Source organism: Boleophthalmus pectinirostris, unplaced genomic scaffold (assembly GCF_026225935.1).
Source record: "Boleophthalmus pectinirostris isolate CB_2022bp ecotype Guang Dong unplaced genomic scaffold, ASM2622593v1 HiC_scaffold_5, whole genome shotgun sequence".
Classification (NCBI taxonomy): Eukaryota; Metazoa; Chordata; class Actinopteri; order Gobiiformes; family Gobiidae; genus Boleophthalmus; species Boleophthalmus pectinirostris.
The window spans coordinates 14684851-14708473 of NW_026571404.1; the positions used below are offsets into that span (position 1 = coordinate 14684851).

At 38.9% G+C, this 23623-nt stretch overlaps 1 protein-coding gene across 4 annotated transcripts in view; it reads right to left on the reverse strand.

Annotated features, from left to right (window-relative positions):
• The window catches only part of fgfr2 (fibroblast growth factor receptor 2), a 59049-nt gene that overhangs the window by 14461 nt on the left and 20965 nt on the right, over window positions 1-23623 (reverse strand). For 3 of the 4 annotated variants that reach the window (XM_055162644.1, XM_055162643.1, XM_020933558.2), the window contains 7 exons: window positions 20776-20945; window positions 18327-18450; window positions 11770-11960; window positions 9920-10064; window positions 6995-7191; window positions 5907-6046; window positions 1377-1498 (listed from right to left, as the gene is read on the reverse strand). In XM_055162644.1, the coding sequence (XP_055018619.1) occupies window positions 1377-1498; window positions 5907-6046; window positions 6995-7191; window positions 9920-10064; window positions 11770-11960; window positions 18327-18450; window positions 20776-20945 (1089 nt within the window). Of the gene's footprint in view, window positions 1-1376; window positions 1499-5906; window positions 6047-6994; window positions 7192-9919; window positions 10065-10903; window positions 11043-11769; window positions 11961-18326; window positions 18451-20775; window positions 20946-23623 lie in introns of all 4 variants that reach the window. The other variant, XM_055162642.1, reaches the window with a different exon arrangement.

The window sequence follows — 23623 nt, forward strand, 5'->3', positions numbered from 1 at the left end:
ACTATAATTTGAGAATTCTTTTCAATCAACGCTTAATTAATTTATTAAAAGTCAAAACAAAATATCTTCTAAATATCTAACATTTGTAGAAATTTTATTTAGCTTGTTTTTGCATGTCTTGTATTTTTATCAGATTGCTATCAGATGTGCATCAGATGTTTTAAATGTTCTTTATAAATAAACTAAACTAACCAAAGTTAGTTACTCCCTGTGCCTCAGTCCCTTCAGACTGACTCGCCTCTTTGTGCTGAGCTTGAACCAGCTGCAGCTCTGGGTCAGGTATGTGACCGCCCCAAACTCTTACCTCTCACCCAATCTGCCTGCCCTCACTCAGCAAGCACCAATAACCAATCATAATGACAGCCCCGCCCCCTCCCTCGCCCTTCACTCACCCACACACACACCGCAGCATAAATCACATGTAAAGTCCACTCAGGTTTCCCACAATTCATAATGGAGTCATCTATGGTCTCCTTAAAGACACTATTCCAAACTGACACATGAATCCAGCTCGACACACCTTGTATTTTAATAGAATTCATTTTATTTTAGTTTCCTTGTGTATTGTCTGAACTACTGTGTAAACACGGTAATAATAGGCCTACTAGTGGACTTAATGCTTCTGATTTTTTAAACAAATAATATTGCAACATGTGAGCAGTGAAGTTAGGATGTGTGCGTTTTTTATTTCTCCACGGAGATTATGTTGTTTTGCTTGGAATGTTTCACAAAATTGCATAAAATTTTGCAATCTCCATGGAGACAACCAGGTGACTCCACCAAAGGATTTTTTGGCAGTAAAATGACTGTATTTGAATAGTTGAAAGATATTATTTATACCTTACAGAAGAAATTTATAGCCAAAGCAATTTTCATGAGTCAAATAGGTGACATGCACATAAGTATAACTGCATATTACATTGTATTGTCCATTCACATTAAAATACAGGTTGCAAGTCTAGGCACAAAAGACAGCCAGTGTACTTTTAAACACTTGAAAACTTAGATAAATGTGTTAATTATTTGGGAAATTGGCACCAAAATGAATAGGGTTAGGATTAGTAGATGATTGGCTGTGGTGATTTAGAGACGTACAATGTGAAAGACCCCAAAGACACCTATAATCAATCAATATTGCATGAAATGACTACTTGAGTGTACTCCAAATGCACTTTCATATATTTTTATTATAATTCTTGCCATGTTAAATTATAATTCCACCCATCCAAACTTGTGTTCTGTCCACTTGAGATCTGATGACACTGCCCTCTTTGCAGTTCTGTATCTGAATGGGTCTATATCTCTGTCCCAGCACATGCCAGCCGTTTATATTACAGTCTATGGTAACTCTGTCTGACTGGGGGAAATGCTCTTACCTTTCAGCATCTTGACTGCAACGGTTACGGCCTCCTTGGGTTTGTCCTTATCAATGCCAAGAGCCTCTGCCATTACAACTTGGCCAAAGCAACCTTCACCTAGGGGCTTGCCCAGTGTCAACCTGTATCCAAAACACAAGACAAAAAGACAAAGTGAGACGTAAGCTTAAGCCATTGACCTCAACTGGCCGGGCATTGATTCATTACTGTGCAGAATAAACAGGTTAGATTAAGAGAGGGAATGAAACTAGGCACCGTGCCATGACCACCCCGCCCTGGCCTTTTTTTTTTTTTTTTTTTTTTTTTTTTTTTACTGGATTGCCTGCTCTGTTTCACTGCAATGGTATGTGTGGTAGTTGTAGTGGCTGCAGACCGTGCCAAGGTTGTATGCAATTACAAAAGCTTATATACCTTTATAAATTGTTTCTCCTACGTTGGCATGCTCAGGGACACATGCATTATAGGTTATTGGAAAGACCTTGATACATGCATTACGAGTGTACGGTTTCATGATTGATTTGGAAACAAGGACGCTGCTGTATTGTGGTTTGTGGAGTTTTTAATGTATTTTCTGGAAAGTTTAAAGTATAAAATAAAAGTTGTTCTCAGTGGTTCGCTCAAGGTCCGAAAAAGAACTGTTTAGCTGATCACAAAGAAGTTTAGTTATATTGGCAACAGTGAAACTTTGGAGATGTTGTTGCTTTGCCAGGTATGTTCCACAGTATGCCATTAAATGCATCTATCTTGCATTTATTACATTACAGGTGTTTTTATCATTCAGGAATACCTTTACAAACATGCATTCTAATAGCGAGCAGGCTTGACTCTCCGTAGATGTAGCTTTTAAAATGGCTTGGTGGAAACTCCTGCTTTGCTTCATGGAAATAGATGAGTTTAATGCCATACTATGTAACATTCTGAGCAAAGCTAGAGTGACCAGACATCTCTATTTACCCGGGACAATCCCTGTGTTAAGCCCTGTGTCCCCTGTCCCAGCAGATTTATCCAAAACTATTGATTTGTCTCAGTTTTTTACAAGAAATGGCCCGGGTGTCCCTATTTTTTGACAAATCTGAGACATGCCAACAGTAAAGTGAGGCATAAATTGTCATTTGTTGAGGTAAAATTCAGAAAAGCTGCTTAAAAATGACCAAAACACAAAGAATATGTGACTATTCTGACTCACACGTTAGTCATGAATGGGCACAGAAAAGAACAGTTTGTCTTAATTATGCAGTTGTATTATTACCAACCATTTTAAACCGAGGGTGTCCCAGTTTTTGATGAGTTTTGGAAAATCTGGTCACCCTAAACAAAGCATAACAATTCCATAGAGACAAGCAAGCTGTGAACGCTATCAGAAAAGATAGATAAAGTGCATATTTAATTATTTTTTTATTTATATATACTTTACATTTGGGATAGCAGTACTAAATATTAATGTGGCGTTTAACAGTGACTTTTTTGTTCTACTTCCTGTTGCCACATCTCTCGTCCTCCATCACATGCTCAATCATAGTCCTGTCACCTTTGACCTCTAGCCTCACACTGCACCCTGGTCTGTGTATTTTTTCTCCTTGTGACTGACATGTGTTGGTTCTGGCTTTAAATGCACATGGGGCTGCCTATGTCAACAGTGGAGCTGCTGCTGTGATGCCTAGAGCCTTACGCCCGGCGCCCGGCTATGGCAACACAATCCCCCGTCTGTCCTCACCGCTCGGCACGCTCAATGCTAGCTATTCTATCTGTCCAGCCACACATAATCAATGTTATTTTTCCCTTTCGCACAAACCGCTAACGTTAGCATTCTTCTGTGTTCTGCTATCCCAACATGATCCCTCTGGCGCGGGGATGACAGGACAGGAATAAAGACCCAAAGAGACAAGATTTATTTAGTTCAAGCAAAACATCCCTCCAATGGCTGTCGTTTCATGGCTGTGGAACAAAACTGAACCCAAATGCTATTCACAGCGAAACTACCACATCAGAAATGAATTTAATCAGAACTGATGGGGTGGTAAGGATATTATTTTACGTCAGTCTCTTAACCGAAGACAGGCCTTTGTTTTCCATTTTATTACTGCGCTCAATGTTAAACACAAGTCGTCCTATTCTTTGTTATTGTTACTCCAAAATATTATGTACTACTTTCTATACATATAATACTGCACATGCAAATAACTCAACTAAACTAAAAAAAAAAAAGCAATGCAACTATTACCATCTTTACAACTTTAATGGTGTACTATGCATCTACCACCTTGTTGTCTCCATGGAGATGTTATTGCTTTATATGTTTGATTTAAACATTTCTCTTACACAACCACGCCAGTTTACAAGAAAGATCTGGGAAGAGGCGAGGTCTGTCACAATTATAATGTATTATAATGTGTGTATGTTTTCCAAAGCATTTTTGAACAAGAAAAAATGACTACAATACTACAAGATAAGTTTAATACTATACTGTAGAACTTTCCAGCCATGGAGACAAGAAAGTGGAAGGCCCTCTTCTAGAAAAGTAGCATAGCGCATCTTTAAGCACCTTTCTGCAAACACTCGCCTACTTTACTACTACTACTGCTGCTATTTAGCCTGACTCATCAGCTGGTTTCACTTTGTAGAAACCGTCTGACCTCGCAGCGTTAGGATTCGTTCGCTCAACGTACTTTTTTTATTTAACCAATCGCTGCAATTTCATCATGACGTATGTAATGCGCCACTAACGGAGTTAACTGGTATGTTAAGATTTTCCCAAATCCCGTAGGAAGAAGGGCAATAACGTCTTTCCCCTTAATAAAATTCACTAAACATCCTCTTTGTTTCAGCTTTAAATCCTCGATCTTGAAATCATTGCCAACATAGAATGAGAATATATGGCTCTTCGCTGATTCACTGGTGCCCGAACTCTTACTTCCAGGGTTTTTGCAAACGGTCTAGTGTATTCCGATTCCTGACCTAATTGCTGGAGAGAAATAAAATTGAGCCGAGGCACTAGGTGGCGCCAACCTGGCTAGAACTTTACAGCCATGGAGACAAGAAAGTTGCATGCCCTCCTCTAGAAAAGTTACACAGTGCATTTTTAAGCACCTTTCTTCAACCACTAGCCTACTTTACTACTACTGGTGATGCTTTCACAACTAGTTAAAAATAGTAGTCCCCACAGTACTCAAGTAAAAATATAAAAGTTAGTATTTAGTATTATCAATTGTAACAGTAGAAGTAAAGTCACTTTCCACCTCTGATTTTAATCTGCTGTAACCTTTGCTGTTTTATTAAATCCAGCCTTGAAGCTCATGGTTGGCTGCTGCCGTAGCTGTGACTAAGTGAAACCTCAGCACTTTGAATTCTTCTGGTATGAACAACACACTGAGCCCAAACACGCCGCGGACAAAAGCTAGCAGCAGCGCTAACCATTAATTAACACCGCAGCACCATCCCTTACCAGCAGCAGTGCAAGTGTAAGGAGTTTGTTTATGAGAGAGCAGAGGCAGTACGGGCGCCAAGTCAGGACACACTTATGTATAAACAGGGGCATGCATCACTGTAGTAGTAAGTGATCATTTGGCCTTCGCGTATTAGCAGAGCACAAGAGTTTTAAATGTAACAGAGATCAGACCAGACACATTCTTGTTGTACTAATATGGGTGTGCCTGCAACTGTATTATTACGTCATTTTCATAAACAGTGTTGGCTTTGTGGATCAGGGTGTAGAGAGAACGCCAACAACACTTTTTGCATGATGCAGCACGTTTGTAAAGCTTCTAGTCATTGTGCATAGGTCTATATACGCTCCTTTTCATTTTAATACTAAGGCTTAGAGTATGCTGAGCTATATAAAGATTAGTGCGCTCATTTTTAGTCATGGGGGTGTGACTGAAAAACCCATCTGATTTTATGAGAGATAGAAATGTTAGGCCAGATTATTTTGCATTTGTCGAACCAAAAAACATAAATTTATGGTTTTAGCTATGGAAAAGTACACATATTACCAAACTGAGTTAAGCCCACTCAGAGTAAGAATTAGGGATGTAACAATAACCGAAATATCATGATATTGTATCGTCAAAAGTCTCACAATAATATCCTGGACTGTCACAATATATCAAATTACAAGTTCCTTTGCTTAAATGCATGGTTTTATAGTAGCAACAGCTTATAACATAGGGAACTACATATCCCATGATTCATTTCAGTGCAGACAACATGAAGATAGATGTTTTTATGAATTCTTGGGATTATGACGGAAATAATTCACACCAAAATCTTGTCAAGGTATTTTAAAAGCAAAAAAGTGTCCTATCTACAATTATATTAGCCTCTTCAAAATATCACAATAAATATCGTACCGTGAGATGCATATCGTGATATTATCGTGCCGAGAGATTTGGATATCGTTACATCCCTAGTTAGACAAACATGGAGATGAGCAGGAAGCAAACACTCTACCAGGAAAGCTACACAATGTACTTTTAAATATTTACTATTATGCCCTTACATACATAATTAACCACATTTAGAAAACACTTTTACCTGTCTCGGGCAAACTCCCAGCGTGGATCTTCGGGCAGGTCGTACTCCGGTATGGGGTCGTCGTGCGCAGAACTTCTTCTCGTTGTTATTCGGACTAAAGGTGCATTTGAGTTCATAGATGCACTCGAATCCGCCGAAACCTATAGAAGAAATAATGGCTGATCACCAAAGTCTGGGTTCACGCACAGTTCAAAACCAAGGCAATTCTAGAGGAGCCGATTTAGATAGGATTTAGTTTATAGGTCTTAACACTGTTCATTAAACTTCTAAAGAATGTTCCTCTAGGGCAGTAAACACCAAAGTGAAGTTAAAAACAATTATTTAGACTGATGGGTGCGACTCCTTGGACCACTGTCAGCAGGACTTATCTGGGCGCTCGTCTGTCTAACCTTACCTTGACATCAGGATTCTTTGCAGCCCCTCCACAGAAAGTAATCCAACACTTTTGTGCCTTTGGAGTGTAGATTTAATTTCCCTTGAGGGAGAAGCAGTGCTCAAACATAGACAACAATCTTCCAGGGCAGCAGTGCTAACTTGCTCAGAAATGCATGCCTCTTTAAATATACCTGGAGGTGTATTGTTTAAAATACCAAAGCTAAGTGCACAGAGGCGAGAAGTGTTTTGATTTTAGATTCGAATAAAATCGTTGATTACCTAATGATTTAACAAGATTTTTTTTTGTCTTTTTGTAAAGGATCATGATAAACACTTTTTTTATGAGCTTTTTTGTCAGCATGGACTAAAATATGTTCATGTGGCATATTATGTGACATTATAAATGACGCAAAAAAAGAGAAATAAGATGCTAAAATATAGGTTTTCACAAATTTGCAACATTTTGACTAATACTTTTTAGAATTTCCAACTTATTATTCTAAACATAACATACATTTGAAATCTGAACTTGGCAAATTAATTCAGTCTAGTTTTGTGTTTTCAATTACTTGTTAATTTATAGTTAGATTTCTTTATGTATTTATTTATTTTTGAAGGATAATATTGAAAATTGCCTACATATTTACTTGTGTGTTTGTATCTCCTCTAGAGGTGTTAGATGCCGTTGGAACTCTTTATCTACTTTCTGTTACCTGGCGGCGCAGGGGGATCTGTTTGCTCAGCTTGTGGACCGCCGGCTGCCCTCCGAAGTCTGGTTTCTTCGCCGTGTTCCTCATCCGACACACCACCACGATGCCCACCATGCACGCGATCAGGAAGACCCCCGCGCAGTATATGGCAATCTCCACGTAGTCTGGAGGAATGGGCCCTATTGGGCTATCCGTGTGCGCTAATGGATTCAGAGTTAGAAGAAAGAGTGAGAAATAACAGGTAAATGCTTCACAAACTCCACTTTCTAAACACATCTGGTTGGCAGGTTGGCGATGCATAGACAAATTGTACTAAAGATGACTGAATGTAATCACTGGGCAGGCTAGCTAAACAGAGATTTTAGCGTTGTTTTTCTTTGATGGTACCAGCATGCTTACATTGACTCTATCATAGTCTGTGCGGGAAGGACCAGTCTAAACAGATCCATAATCGTGACTCATCTACACTGCCAGTGTATATGTCTATGTTCAGGGCAAATCTAAGAGGCTTGTGTATTATGGAACAGGGTTAGACAAGGGAGTATAGTGTCCTTTAAAACTATGACATCTTTTACTATCAACAAAGCAAAATAAAACTTTGAAAAAATTGTCCGAATAGTGACTTCTTCTTTCGGATATGAATTTTCTATTTACTAAGACAGTATTAGCATGTACCCTTGAGATTATACAGGCATATATAGTTTTATTATTATACTTTCCATGTTAGATACTAAGGCAATAACAGTGCATCCCAGTATGGTAACACAGCATCGCTGATAAGTTTGTGATATCTAGGCTATCTGGACTTTCCCAGAACAGACCCAAGACTTAGGCCACAAGGTAATATTAAGTAAGCAACTATTTTGAGATAAAAAATTTTAAATATTCTGTTTGTGTTGTATTTGTTATCAAGACCTTTCCATAAAAAAATAAAAATCAAGTTTGAAATTTCAGTATTTCAGAAAACACTACTTGAAAATCATTTATTGTCATGGATTTAAAGCATTGGTTTTGCATTGCATGGCAAATACCAAAAATTCAGGCCTATTTTATAACATTTTCTGGATGAGTAAACTTATTTTGGACAGATTCCTTGAGTGCATACTGTTCACATTATAAATCTTGGCTCGGTCACCTCACTGCCCTCTGAACCCACAGTGCACTCTGTAGAAGAACTCTATTACTGTATCTCCTATTGAACTTCCTGCAGGAAGTTGAAGTGTGCTGGACAAAAATGACCTGTTCCATAATGTATAAGCCTCCAGACCACAGGCCCTAGTGCTGTGCAGAGCCAGCTGGAGGTGAAGCACCATGAAGCAACCTCTGCCTTCTTTCAATGTGTCCAAAAACCACACAACTAACACAGATACCCCAGCCTCGAAGGCGCCAGTGGGGCAGATAGACTGCGCCAGGGGCAATAAATATTACACATGATTCCCAAGAGAAAAGCTTGGCCTGTGATCCTCATATGCTATTGTTTAGAGTCAAAATAAAGATAGCATGTTTTAATTACAGCCTTAATAATAGGGTTGACTATGTTGCGGGATTGAGACAGCTAACTGTTAAAACATCAATCTTGTTTAAAATCTCATCTCAAAGCCAGTTTTACTACTTTAGCCTATATTCGACAGTCATCTTTCATCTGTCTGGCCTAAAGTGAACTTAGATAGTACGCTTTAAGTATGTATAAGCCAACGTTAGCATAATAACTACCAGATGTGTAGCAAGGGATATAAAGTAGGATTGAACAACACGCATTTTATGGTACAAGTTGCGATTTTTGGCTCTGATAATTGTGAAAGTCAAGCCAACTTCAAAAGTGTCTTAAGCTATGACTTTCTACCTTTATTTCAAGTAGAAATAAAGATTGTAGAAGTAGCCAATTATCAGCGCCAGGAAACAGGGTGGGGGAATGTCTTACTTATGGGGCAATAGTGAGACACAGACAGACATGCACAGTTCAAATGTGAAGTGAAAAGATATTCCCAGAGGAGTGAGGAAGAGGAATATTACATAAGGCAAAAGGCAGGTCCCAGTCTGGAGTCTGGAGTCACTGGAGCTGCTCTGGGAGATATACTTCCGTCTCAGTGCACCAGGTCTTAGGAAACTACATTCTTATCTGCGCTGGGTTTTCAACAGCTCCATGGATATGAGTGGAATTATGGATCATATGCTTACTACTAGGATCATGTGTCTGGACTGTAGCATTAATGAGCTAAAATGGGCCTAACGGAGGACTAGACTAGGTCAAATCCCTTGGTTAAAGCTCTTTTAGCCAAAAATACACAAATATAAAGGCATATTTTGTGTTCATTGCAGTGAAGAGGCGTGTATGTTGTTCCTTGGCTCTAATATTCCACAGTATGACATATGTAAACCTATCTACCTCTGTGAAGTATGGTTTTACCTTTTATTTCCATGGAATCATGCAACCTCAAGAAAGTTACTCAGTGTTACTTTAATATAAAGATAAACTACAAACTCTTCAATTCTCTGCAATGACCAAAAACTGTATTGGAGAGGCCACACTCTGAAACTCTGGAATTGCCATATATACTGTATATTTTTCTTATTATGGGCAGCATAAACATTGAGTTTGAAGAATTAAAAGATGTGTAAATAATAAGCTAGGAACTAGGAATTTATGTACCTGGAAAAAACACTATGACTTAACAATGAATAAACCCAGAACTATGAATTTATATACCTGGAAAACACACTTATTTAAAAAGTAGTAACCAGGTTTAGACGAGGAACATACCAATTCAAATGACAATAAAACCTAGATGAAATTGAAATTGAAATAATAATAGACTCTTTCAAGGTAGTGGGACGTGCCTTCATGCCTTTTGTGTATCTATAACAAACAAATATGTCTACAAATGAAATAATAGAAAGAAAAGAGAGTCTATAGACCAGTATATGTACCTGGAAGCACCGTCAACCAAGCAGTTTGATAGGAGATCCCGATAGAATTACCCGCCAAGCATGTATACTCCCCAGCATCTTCAAAAGTAACATTGGGCAAGTAGAGAACCTCAATCTCCTTATCTGTAGTGTTAACACCAGCCGTCTGAGGAGAGGGAAGGAGAAGGAGGAGAGAGGGAGGAGAAGAAGGTGAGGAAGGAAGAAAAGACAGAAACAAATGAGTCCCACAACACCAAGAAAGATCTAATGAGAGAAATCTGGGGAGTGTCCATCGATGAGGTCTGATCACTGCCTGCTGGGGTTTACAAGGGCTGAAGAAAGTACCAATAAAGCATAGACCCAAAATACTAGACATGGACAGCTAGAATTAATGGACACTAGAACATAAAATTTGAAATATTTGTGTATTTCACCACTAAGCCAATATTGTTAAACCAGTAATGCATCAGTAAGCTTTGTGCAATGTTATTTTTATTGGATTTATTACATGTTTATCCATTTTTGTCCCGGAATAGCCCCAAACGATCTAACTAGACTAAATCATAACTTGTAATTTGACTAGAAACTTCTTGGGTGGCCAGGCTGTAATGTTATTTGGTGCCAATTCTTACTTCAAATGACTTAGTCCATTAATTTCTTCTGTCTATGCAGCTACTACAATATTGAAAAGTATGCACAAAAGACCAAATGAAGCCTAAAAAGTTTTCCCATCACCTTTAACATATACCAGTAAAGTTTAACCCATGCATTTCAATAAACAACATGGAAAGTACAATGCTTCAAAACAGTACTTCCATGGCTTTACCGATGTCTGCAATAGAAAAAGCTGAAAAATAAACACTTTTTGAGAAGAGAAGGTCCAGGAGCCACCAACAGACCACCAACCAATCACCATGAGGAGGACCACAGCACAGCGAGGCAAGGGTGAAGCCCAGGACACCAAGTATGGAGAGTTTGGGTTGACCAAGCCTTGAATGGTTTTACCTGGGATAACCGTGAGCCAACCCGACTGGTTTGCTTCGCCTATATAATTGGAGACTTTACAAATGTACTCCCCAGCGTCTTTCTCGGTCACGTTGGTGAGGGTCAGAATCTCCACATCTGTGCTGTTTATGCCAGATCGCTGGAAATTCATACATAAATATATCTCAAACTTGTGTAACAAATACATTGAATATCCAGTTAAAAGCTGGAGGAGAGCGAAAGACCCAGAATCACCACCTACAGAAGAGCTCTGTTCATATTAATAAGGTTAGAAACATAGAAGTAAAATGTTTTATGCACAGTTTGGTCAAAAGTCTCTTGCTTTGAAATGCCTTTTCCTTCTGCGCTAATCATGTGATGAGGAAATAAGTCAAGGAAACAGCAAGCTTTGCCAATAAGTGTTGACATTGTGCACTGTCAAATACACTGGACATTTATGGCTTACAATGAGGGCCAACATTATACATTATTATCAGCAACCAAAAGAGTTTCAGTAATTAAGTAATAATAATTTAAAGATTTGTTTTCATGTAATTAGGTCAAATCTGCCTGAATACAGAGATATAGTAAAAGCAGATCAAAAAGTCAAAATTATTATTATATTTTGCACCCCTTTTTCTATAGACTCAAACATGTAATTTAGCTTGAATCAAAAAGCTTAGTATCAACTGAACAGCGCCAACAAAATGAACAAAAATGTATACCTGAGCGTGGACATAGCATGCACATTTCAAATACCTGAGCTGATAATGTGAGTAAGACAGAGCCTAATCCTTTTGAAGAGCTTTGAAGTTTGAAACACCTGCACATTCTGGAAAAAGTTGGAGGATTTTTCTTGCAAAATGAAAACGTAAAAGTATTCTTACCTTGAGCACGCGAACATATGGGTGTCCGTCTGGCCCATAGCGACTGCCGTTCTGGGTGATGTGTTTTAACCATTGGATGTGTGGCTGAGCGTCGCTGTACACTTTACAGACAAAGCGTGCGTCCTCTCCTACATGGACCGTGGTGTTAGCCGGGAGTCCAGCCTGCAGGATCGGCCGGTGTGGAGAACGCTCTGTGGAAAATGGAGGATCAGAATTAAAATGGATGTTCTCAGAGTTGGCCAATATAAATGTAAGAATCCCCCAAAATAAACCAGCACTTCCATTCCACTATGTACGGTTTTAAAACACAGGAGTTGCTTCCGATATCCAAATGCACTTAGGTATTTTATCTCAAGTTCAAAGATATGACTAAGGAAAAGTTGGAGAAAATTCAGGAGCAACTTGTCAAATGTCAGATTTGTATCAGGAGATAAGGAAATCGATACATTAAATTACATTTCCAAGTAGTTTTTAGTGTTACTACTATATAATATATAGGATGATTTTGACAGCCTCTCGTTATTTATTTATTTATTCTTTATTTCTGATGCAAATATTTGGTCCATACTTAAAAAGACGAAACTGGATACAAAAAATAAACAAAGCACCCAAATTTGTCCATAGAGTTAGTTAAAAAGTGTTGAGTTTCTGTGCCCTTTGCTTTCTCAGAGCAGAGGTGTAACGGCATGAGCTCATTTGAGGATTGGTCATAGTCATTATGATCCGAGTTTTTAGACACCTCCAGGCGCGACATAAATGTGTGCATTAAATGTCTAAGCAGTGTCTCACAGGTGGGTATGTGAGCGTCCACAAACAGCTTTGACCTTAACCTTCAAATAAACAAAGCAGTATATTATGCAATGAGCACAACAAGAGAAATCCTGAGGTGTGGTGTGAGCAGTAAACTTTAGAGGTGCAAATACAAAACATTCCGTTAATAAAAACATATCTGGTTAACATTACATATTATTCAGAGCTGATCTATTCGGCTTTGACTCTATTCTCCCGTTCATTTCCTGTTATGTCTTCATAAGCGTCAAAATAAAGCTTGAAAATGTGCACGAGATGTACAAAGTAATAAAAAGGGAATCATTAGAGCTTTTCTTTGAGCCTCGGCGACTTTATCTGCGTAAAACAGGACTTCACATTCTGGACTTGGAATGTGTTTCTACTCCCACTGAGCTTCACACAAAACAAGAGGCAGGGCCATTTATGTGTAAAAGTACTTCAAAACTATGCAGTGGGAGGAGCTTGGCCAAGTATGATGTATGTGCGAAGGTGGAAAGTAGTGTAGGGCTGCAATAGATGAGAAAAGATGCAATATTCGATAGTATAAATTATGATTACAATATATTAAAGTAACTGGGAATATGTCAGATCTCATAGTTTTGTCTAGAATTTTCCCCAGTATAGCATTAAACACATGTAGCTTGCATTTATTCAATTACAGGTGTTTTTATTCAGGATTCACCTACCTCTCTTCTGATCTGGATCTGTAACTTGGCCTGGCATCACCTACTCGTCTCAATGGAGATAAGTTTAATGCCATACTAAGAAATGTCTATATAGCAATAACACCTATATACCACCTTTTACCCTTTATATGGTAATAGTAAATAGTATTAGTAGTAGTAAATAAGAATTTTCTCCATACTAGGCTCCTTTTTCTGTGTGCTGCATGTGAGAGGTTGACATAAACAGTGTTGAAGTTTGAAAAGTGAAACATACCAAGCTGCCCTACATGCTTTCACCACCTGCATTCTTTTACAGGCTAAACATTTGGCCGGTGAATCCAAATACTCGACCTGTTGAACAATGGCCTTCTTTCAAACGGACCCCAACCCATAGTAGACCGACCGACCGACCGACCAACCCCCACCCTTGGGCCCAGAATGACATCACTCAGCCCGGGGCAGTGCAATGGCTTTCCAAAACAAAGCCTGAGGTGGGTGCTCGGATTAAGTCGGTGGAGTATGAGGTCGGGGGTGGGTCAAGACAGGGGGATGGTGAAGAGAAGTGATGGAGAAAATAGAAAAGGAGGTGGGCTTAAGAAGAACCAGGCTAAAAATGGGTGAAGAATGAGCAGCCTTAGTATTTATAGTATTGAGTAGGGCTGAACTGCGTAATACTAATTTACAGTTGTGATAATGCAATCCAAATATCACACATGCTACACTGTACATGAGTTTTGTAGCCTTACATTTTTACTATGAGCACACACTTGTATTTTAGTATCTTAAGGCTGTTCAAAATATTTCTGATTTTCTAGTTAAAATGTTTAGAAGTCTATTTTTATTGTTTATTTATCTCTCCTGCTGAAAAGAACCTGAACTGTGTGTTCCAGGATTGGAATTTCCCCTTTTCGGGATAAATAAAGGTCCTCCTATCTATCTATTTATAAAACTATTAAGGACACTCGGTAGTAACTAACTATATTAGTTTGGTTTATTCATTTATATTCAGACATTTGTACAGTACTCTCTTCTTTTTAACCTTTTTCTCCTTTATATTGCCTTAGTCTATTTCAGTCAAGTGATGCTCAGAGCAGTGTTGTTGGTCTAAAGTCTAAAAAAGGCAGAAGAATTAGCTGTGTGAAGGGAGATAGGAGAGGTATCAGCCCATGTACAGTCCATATGTCTGTCTGCCTGTCTCCTCTTTATAAAACCTGTCAGATATTGGCTCCTCCCGCTCCTCCTGGCTGTGCATTCCTCGCGTTGGTCGTGCTTATTGCTTCACTGACTTCTCCTCCTACACCGCTCCGTCTTATCACAGTCAAAACCACTCGGGCTCATATCATTTTATGTGTCAGTGCAAATGATTCAGCTCTGCCCATCTAACGGGTAACTTTGGAGACTGGCGGAGAAAAGGGTCAGCAAAAAGAATGGGAAACAGTTGGAAATCCCAGGCGGTGGTCCAGGGGTAAAACTAGACTTTGGTACATTTGATCAATTAGTCCCTAGAATAGTTTAATTTACTTATTTTAAAATGTAGTAGCATGGTCATTAAAGGGGGTGTACTTAGTTTGCATCTAATTATAAAGCATATTTATCGCACAGGAACCAGGAAGTAAAGCTGATGCATGCTAGTCATTTACAGCGACGGCAAAACTCCACTCTGGCCTCTGAAAGTAAAAAGCACTTCTAAACTCTTCACAGTAAAAAATTAAGATGCTGTAAGAGGCCGTTGCAAACTGTTTAGAATGAACTAGTTCTGTTTTTCGTGTACAGTGCCTTTAAAATTGTGTTCCAAAAGTGTTCCAAAGAAACACAACTTTGAAAAAAAAAACTGTGCTCAAATTAAGCTTTTTAAATGGTAAAACTTTGAAAAAATTTGAAATAGTAACAATGGATGAATTCAGAAGTGTGTAGTTAGTTAGCTAGTTGGTTTATGTATTAATTTGAAGTATTGTTGCTTGCAGTCCTGGTGTCACGGTTTAAACTAATCAGTCATTATTTAGATAGTTGCTTTGTTGCTGACAGTGGAGTGATGGAGCATGAGTCCTCCTGGGGCTTTCAATGTGTCCCATGTGAGACCAGTGAACTCTGGGTAACCTCCCTGCTCAGGATCAGAGTGGCATCTACAGGTTGGTACGGGTCAACAAACAAAGCCCCGCTCAGCCAATCAGAGCCAGTGTTAAGACTTAATAGGGTTAATAGAAGGAGAGGGGAGATCTTTGAAATATCAGAAAATGTAATCGCAAGTTTGATTATTCATGGGTATAAGCAACATTTTTGAGGGATTTTTCTTCCCATTTAAAAGTTCAGTTGTTAATCGGTAGTTAAGTTATATGTTATATTATACAAGTTATATGTTCAGATACTTTTTCTTCATAGTAAAATCTGGTTAGGTGTAGGTTAGATAACTGAACTTTTGGGCAGGAGTACTGATAAGAACTGCTTACTCTCTCTCTCCTCCTCGCTCTCTTTCTCTCTCTCCACTTTTTTTCTCCCTCTCTCAACCCGGAATAATGGATTGAAATAAAACAGGAGGTTACAGGGTGCAGGGGGCAGCGGCAGTGGAGCCAGACGTGAAGGGGTTTACTGCTCTGTCGCCAATAAAACTCAACGAAAAGCAGAAATGTATGCTTCAGACTGAGCACTTTAAAGACTATAAGACTATACAGGAGTGAGCCTTAAGTACAGGTATGTTCTGTATTGTACTTTATGTTCCTCCATTTGTTCAAAAAAAGTTCCCTATGGTCACTTACGAAGGCATTACACTGAGGTCTGAAAGAATTTGTGTGGTTCAGACTGGAATTAAAATAACTGAGAGAAATGACAGAACCTTTGCCATATTTTAAAGTACATCCTTAATTACTAGCTAAAACCGATTTAATATCAGACGCATATTAAGATTAGTGCTTTGCTTGTTTTTTCTGCAGAAATCAGTGCTGTTTCTCAATCATGTGTTTTGTTTTGTTTTCTTCTCTATTTGGAAGCTGCCGTGATTGTTTTGACACAACCAGGCCATGTATTTCTCTGATTGGTTCATTCGCCTCTCAATCACGCCCATCAGAAATCAAGGGAGACATGATAAGATTGTAGACTCAAACGTCTTTGTAAAGTATTGTCAAAGCGTCTGGTTTTGATGGCCAGGTAAGTTCAAATGAGGCCGATGTAGTGAAAAGTCTAATCTGCAGGATAGGGTCAGGGAGGTTACTTGGCCTCATAGTAGACATAGTACACATATTTACTATCACAATCCTTCTTCTTTTGTAAACTGACGTGTATTGATTTTGCAAACAGGGCAGAAAAAGTCTCTTTGCATTCGGGCTCCAAAGGTCGGGTTGACAGGTTGAGTGGGTTGGTTCTGAACTCTGTGGAATAGTGCTGATGATAGCAGAATGATGTGTGTGAAACCATTTTAAAAGTTTTGCATTTTTACTTCTTTATAGAGAAAGGATTGTCATATTAAATGCAGAATGGTACCTTTTTAGGGTTTACTTATTATAGTATAGTTATGTTGGTTTTATAGAGAAAGCGTTTGTTTGAAAAGATGACAATGACCTTTCAGTGACTCAACCTTTGACCAATCACGTGCCTGCATAAAACTGGACCTCTGATTGGTTGGTTACTACTACTACTACTACTACTACTACTACTACTACTACTACTACTACTACTACTACTAATACTACTACTACTACTATTACTACTACTACTAGCACTACTACTACACCGACTGCTGCTAAAGCTAGTAGAGACCAAAATATTTTAAAGATAGACTGTTCAATTTTAGAAAGAAGGTAGTCTGTCTCACGTACTGTCACAGACATTACTACTACCACTCCTACTACTACTAAAACTACTACTAATACTTCTATTACAATGTTAAAGGGACAGGCCAAAATTTTGGACATAGGACCTCATTTCCTAGTGAGCCAGAGTGTTGGAGATGTGTGGAGACACTTTTTTAAATATTCAATCCAGTCCTTGTATTTGCAGAGGTCGCTGGTGCTAGGCTAGTGCAAGTCAATGGCCATAGTTTATCCTGCCACTAAAAACAGTCTTACCCACTCCACAAAACACCCAAAGCAAATCTATTATTACACCAGACTGTCAGTTTAAATGTCTGTGTTGATAGAATAAGGTTTGAAATAAAACTAACCTTGCGTCACATGAATCGTTGCATGTTGAGGGACTATTTTCTCAGATATCAGTCCGCCACTGCCAAGCTTTCTATCAGGAAGTACAAATCACTGCTGCTGCGCAAACATAAATCCTTCAAATGCTAGATTGGTTTTACTTCTAAAATTATTCTATCGACACAGACATTTACATTAATAGTCTGATGTAATAATAGATTTGCTTCGGGTGCTTTGTGGCGCAGGTAAGTGGTGTGTTTTTAGTGGCAGGCTAACTATGCTAATGCTATGCTAACTTGGAAATGAGGTCCAAAATTCCGGACTGCCCCTTTAAAGCTATGACAGACCAAAAGAAAGACATGATTTAACTTTAGAATGTCTGTCACACATGTAGGCCTGTTTTTTTTGTACTAAAACCACACAGCTGCTGCTAAAACTCCAAAATAATTACTGAGCAGTGAACACTTTGAACAGTAAGACATTTGTATTTACTCTGCAAAGGTCCATTTCCCACCATAACTGAGGTCTTAATATGAAACTGCATTCAAGCTGTTGACATGTGAGTTTTTACAGTGACTTGGCTCCACTGCTTGACCTGCACCTGCTTCTTTAGTGCACCTGGGCCTTCAAACAATGAAGCCATAAACACTGGAGTTTCACTATGCGGGCTCTCCGCTCGCACACACTTCGGACAGCTGTTTAAAGTGTATTTACAGGTATATTTTAAAAGCTGTCAATATAAGACCGCTGTGTCCTGTCTCCATGCTAATTATTAAGTCAGAGAATCAGGAAGAGCACTGTTAGCATGCTAGTTGTCATTAGGATTACCGTGATGAGAAAACTTCGCTTTGAAAGTTGTGAAAAGCGCTCATAAACTGATGCTCAGAATGCATAAGGAAAGCGTAGTAAAGCTTTGAACTGCTACACACAATTTAAAATACACTAGTTCTGCACTTCGCCTTTGTGTACTCACCTACTACGTCCAGCGTGTACGTGTGGTTGATGGATCCAAACTCATTTTCGACCAGACAGGTGTAGTTGCCTTTATCTGATGGCACCACGCTCTCCATGATCAGGGTCCAGTGCTGGCTTCGTACCTGGGAATTAAAATGAGAAATGTAATTGAATCTCAACATCAGATTGTACAAGTATTAAAAAGCACGGTTGGACTAAATAGAAAGATCAAAAATACACAAAATGAGATTAGATTAGGTCCACATATCTTATTTATTTATTTATTTTCAATTACTTAATTAGTCACCATTAGTTTCTAGGGACACATAATTATGTTTTTGTCATTTAATTTGTACGGCAGGCTCAAAGCATTTTTGTGATTCTCAGTTGTGCTGATTGTGTGACCCAGTTCTATTCCTTATAACTGCAGAGCTGTGCAATTAATCACATTTTGGAGATCAGGGTTCATTATTTGTAACTGGCAATGATCACCTTGGGACTTTTTAATCAACAGGACCACAGCAAGTACAGCCATTAAAAGCATGTGGTTTGGCGCTGAGATCAGACTTTTGACTGCATGTGTGTTAAATGGAAAATAATTTATTTAAATCGAAAAATGGCGTTGTGTCCTGGTGTATGAATATACGTGTGTAAATGGGTTTCCTTGGTTGAAGATGGAAAAGCACTATATAAAAATGTGACCATTTACCAAAGCTATAAAAAAAACGAATGCGTAATCCTTTAGTCATCCAGGTAGGTTCCATTTCAAAACTTTTGTGCAGTTGAAAGAGTTGAGTCAAACGACGTCGTAATATTAGCTATAAGCCTGTTTGTAATTGTACTTTGACTGAACTGTCTATTCTTTCCATGAAAATCGCTTTTGGATACTCGTCACGCTAGAGACCAATTTGCAAAACAAGCGCTGCTATTTTCCTTTGGCGTTGTGTCTCACTGCAGTGCTAAGTGACGTGTACAAAGTAATTTATGTTGATATTAACATTGCATCAGCTCATTCATTATTCATTTGTTGTACTTGTAGAGGTCTTTACGGCGAATTGAGCACGCACAATGTCAGCAAGTTGCCTGGAACATGATGCCCATTCCGCTTAAACTTTAACCATCTTAGCGACTGTGTTTGTAAACCCCATTTGAATAGACCCAAGTTAGCATTTCTACATAGGAGCCAGCAGGACCTGTTCTCCCTGATTAAGTTACGTGACACATTTTAGACTTACTTTCTCTATACTGTACTGTCTGGGAGCATTTAACCCTCACGTACTGGGCCTTGGGTTTCCGACTGACAGGAAGTGAAAAGGACTATTTGAGGTAACGGGGGGAGGGAGAGCTCAGAGGGGAGAGGAGGGTGGGTGCATGGATGGGCAATTTCAATTTCACACAAGAAACGCTGGGTTTGCTCTGTCTGCTCTATCAGCCTGACTGTCCACTGAAGGGAGGAAGAGAGGACAGAGGAGCTATGGGCCTGTGGGTGCTTGTAAAAACAGAAGTGCAAAGTGTATTGTAAAGTAATAGGAGACAGTAGCAGTAGGAGCGGCAGAGAAAATACTTGGTAAATATATAGTAGTATAACTATAAATGTATTGTAAAGTAACAGCGGTTCTGGTGACGGTTAGTGTTGCAGTAGTAAACGTCTTAATAGTAATAATAGTAGAATATTATTAGGAGTCGTAGTTGTTGGGAAATGGTAGTAGGGGTAGAATTGGATGCAAAAATCTAAAAACATCAATAAGCAGCCCACTTCTACTTAGGGATGTAACGATATCCAATTCTCTCAATACAATATTTTCACGATATGCAACTTATGGTGCGATATTTTATGTAGGCTAACAAAATTATGAATATGCTACTTTGTGATAATCCAAATAATTAAGATTTAAAAGTGCTTAATAACAGCACAAAAGGATCATGGTCTGTGTAGCTCCCTCTGTTTTTTAGCTATTGCTGCACCATAACAATGAATTTAAGCAAAGAGGTTTCTAATTCAATATATTGTCCGTGATATTACTGTGAGACTCCTGATGATAAAATTTGGTGATGGTTAGTATTGCAGTAGTAAAAGTAGTAGTCTTAATAGTACTAATGGTAATAATAGAATATGATTAGACTAGTAGTTGTTTGGAAATTGTAGTAAGGGTAGAACAATCTAAAAATACCAATAAGTAGCCTATTTCTAGACAGTATAACATATATTATTATTTTCCCTTTCTTTTTTTTCTCATGAGCAGCTATGTTTGTTTTGATACGGACGAACCATGTGTGTCTCTGATTTGCTTATGCACCTGTCAATCATGCCCATCGGATCTCACAAACTCAGTCACACATATTTTTGTAAAGTAATGGAGAAATGTGTAATCTTGGGTTGATATTTAATTTAATACTGCATACATCATGATATATAGTTGTGACTGAAGCAGTAATATTGTATTCATTTTCTATTTGTTTGTGCTTACCTTGTAGCCCCCCATGCGGTCCTCTTGGCGGAAAGGCCTGTTGTTCTTGAGCCAGCGCAGTTTGGGGGTGGGTTTGCCTCCTGCAGCACAGCGGAACTTGACTGTGTTTGCAGCTGGCACCGCATGCAGCTTCTTCTCCATCTTCGCCGAGGATGTCCAGTAGGGGGCGCCTGGAAAGAACCGCAATCAAGGTAAGTGCAAATGTTTCAAAGTACTTCAAAGTTTTCTGTGTTAAAACAAGGATGCATGAAAGATTGGCAGTGACTGAAGGATAAAATGTTGGATTTTGTTGTGAATCCTGATCACCATTGAAATCACCAGGTATTGGATTTTGTACCAATTTGAAATATAAGCATAATAGACCAATTTCGCCCACAAATTGTACCAATATATTGATTATTTTCCATTTTCTATAGAGATTTTATTAATCAATTGAAAAATCTTCTAAATCTGTACTTCTTTTTAAAGGGCCCATATTAAACTATTTTCTGATTTAAGTTATAATGTTGTATCTTCATCAATATTATATCTGGAGTTGTGTTGCTTCATTCACACATGTTTATACAATAAACAAATTTCTGTTCCACCTTGTGATGTCATGTGGTAATACAAGAAGTGCTCCCCTGTTTTTTTAAACTCCACACACTTTCACTAGAATCTTTTGGATAATTTCCCATATGGAATTAACAATCTCTATTGAACAAAAGTTAAAATGTAGTAAATGTAATGTTAACTTGAACCCTAGTGCTTCATGACATCACAAGGTGGAGAGCAAAACACAAATCCGAGTATGTTTTTGATAAGGTAACAACATCCTAACATGGTTTAAAGCTCACAAGAATCAGTTTTGCGTCATATAGGACCTTTAAATATGTCTTTTGTGGGTGGTCATTTTGCTTCGTATTGTCCAGTGTCTTTCTATTCTTTGTTAAAATCCTGGCTAAAGCTGCACAATACTGCAGAGTATAACAGCACACAGGCTGGAGGCTATTGGACTGAGAGAGGCTGATACAGAGCAAGCAAGCGTGACCGCGAAGGAGCCAAGGCTGAACCAATCTTAACACTTTCCAAACCCCACTTAGATATGACCCACAACCACAATACACACAAACATAACACACATATGTACACAACTAAACAAAAACACACACTTTTCAGACACCACTGTAGTCTCTCCTGTTACAAAACTCCGGGGGGGAGAGAGGGGCTGGGCGTTGCCAACAGGGTAACTGGACCATCACATTCAATTTCATCTCATTCCACTTAGCGGCTTTTTTTCTTTCCTCCATTTCCCCCAATTACCAGAGCTCTCCTGTTTATCGGCCTGACACTTGGCGAGGGATGCTTATCACACTTAGGAAGCCATTATCAGCCATCAAGGATTTAATTATCTGTTTTTGGTAAATGTTTTGATTAGGGCGAAAAACATGTAATTTTTGTGATACTAGTAAGAATAAAGCAAGATATGACAAGGGGTTTTGAATGCTCCCTTAGATACTACTAATCACTATTTTGGATTGTTTGTGCCTGTCCCAAGCCTGCATAATAGACAAAAAAGAATTGGAAAGGGCATTTGGTCTAAAAAACAATGTGCAATACTAGAAGGCAACGATTGTCATTTGCTTTCTAGCTCATAAAAACTATAAAAGTCAAACTGTCAACAATCATTGCATAATCAAAACAAAGCCAGTGATCCAGCAGATATAATGTGTTTCCCATGGTAGTGCTAAATAATGACATTTCCATCTTAATCTCTGCGAACATTTGCAAAAGTTAAATAAACATACAGTATGCCACATGGACCTGTGACTATATACAACTAAGATTACGACTCTGATACAACCAATGTGTTTTGTCATATTGCAATAGCTCTGAACAGTGTCCAGACTTCATCAAGACTTCCTGAAATCTATCACTTCCCAAGCTCCCATTTGTCCCAGCTCCAGCCTGCTTTTCTCAGCTGGACGTTCCTCCGTAGCCCCCCTGTTGCCCCCCTCTCCCCTGTTTCTCCTTCTCTCCCTCTCTCGCTCCCTCTCTCCTCTCTGCACCTGGGAGCGTGATTGCCTAAACAGATGGGGCTCCAAGCTCAAAGTCAAACAACAGCCCAAACGGTCCATACACCACCACCCTAGCACTTCCCTCTCACTTATAGCAGAAGTAACACAGGGAATACCCAGTAGATAACAGCTCTTGAATACTGCTCATAAACATATAAATAAGACCCAGGAGATTGCTTGATACAGCCCCCCTCCCAAACACCGACAATCCAGGCCCCTCACTCGGCACACACTATCTGAAACTTGCCATGAATTTCTCTGGCACGGACCACCGGACAAGACATGCATACTTGGATGGACAAGTCCGTAAACAGCGCTCTTCCTTCCTCTACTGCAAATGGTGCAAAGTATAAGTAATTTAAGATCCTCTTCCTGTATTGTCACGTTGTTTGTGATCTATAAGAAGTACACATTAACCGTAATATACAAATACGTTTAGATGGATAGGTCTGTCGTGATAATTGCTATATTGACTTTTTGGGGGTCTATTAGTGTTGTAGTCAAGACTGAATTAATTGAGACCAAGACCTGTCCAAGACCACAGCATCCCGAGACCAGGCCAAGACCAAGACCTCTGAGGATCGAGACCGAGACTTTTAAAGGCCCGAGACTGAGACAAGACTGGGACCATGGCCCATCGAGATCAAATCATGACCATCTTTGTAATTTTTGACATTTATTTGCATTTTACAGCTATTTTGGCACATATACATGTCAATGTTTTTATACATTTATCTCCATTTTATCACTCCTTGGGTGTCAGACTTCGAGACTGAGTTTAAGCGCTTTAA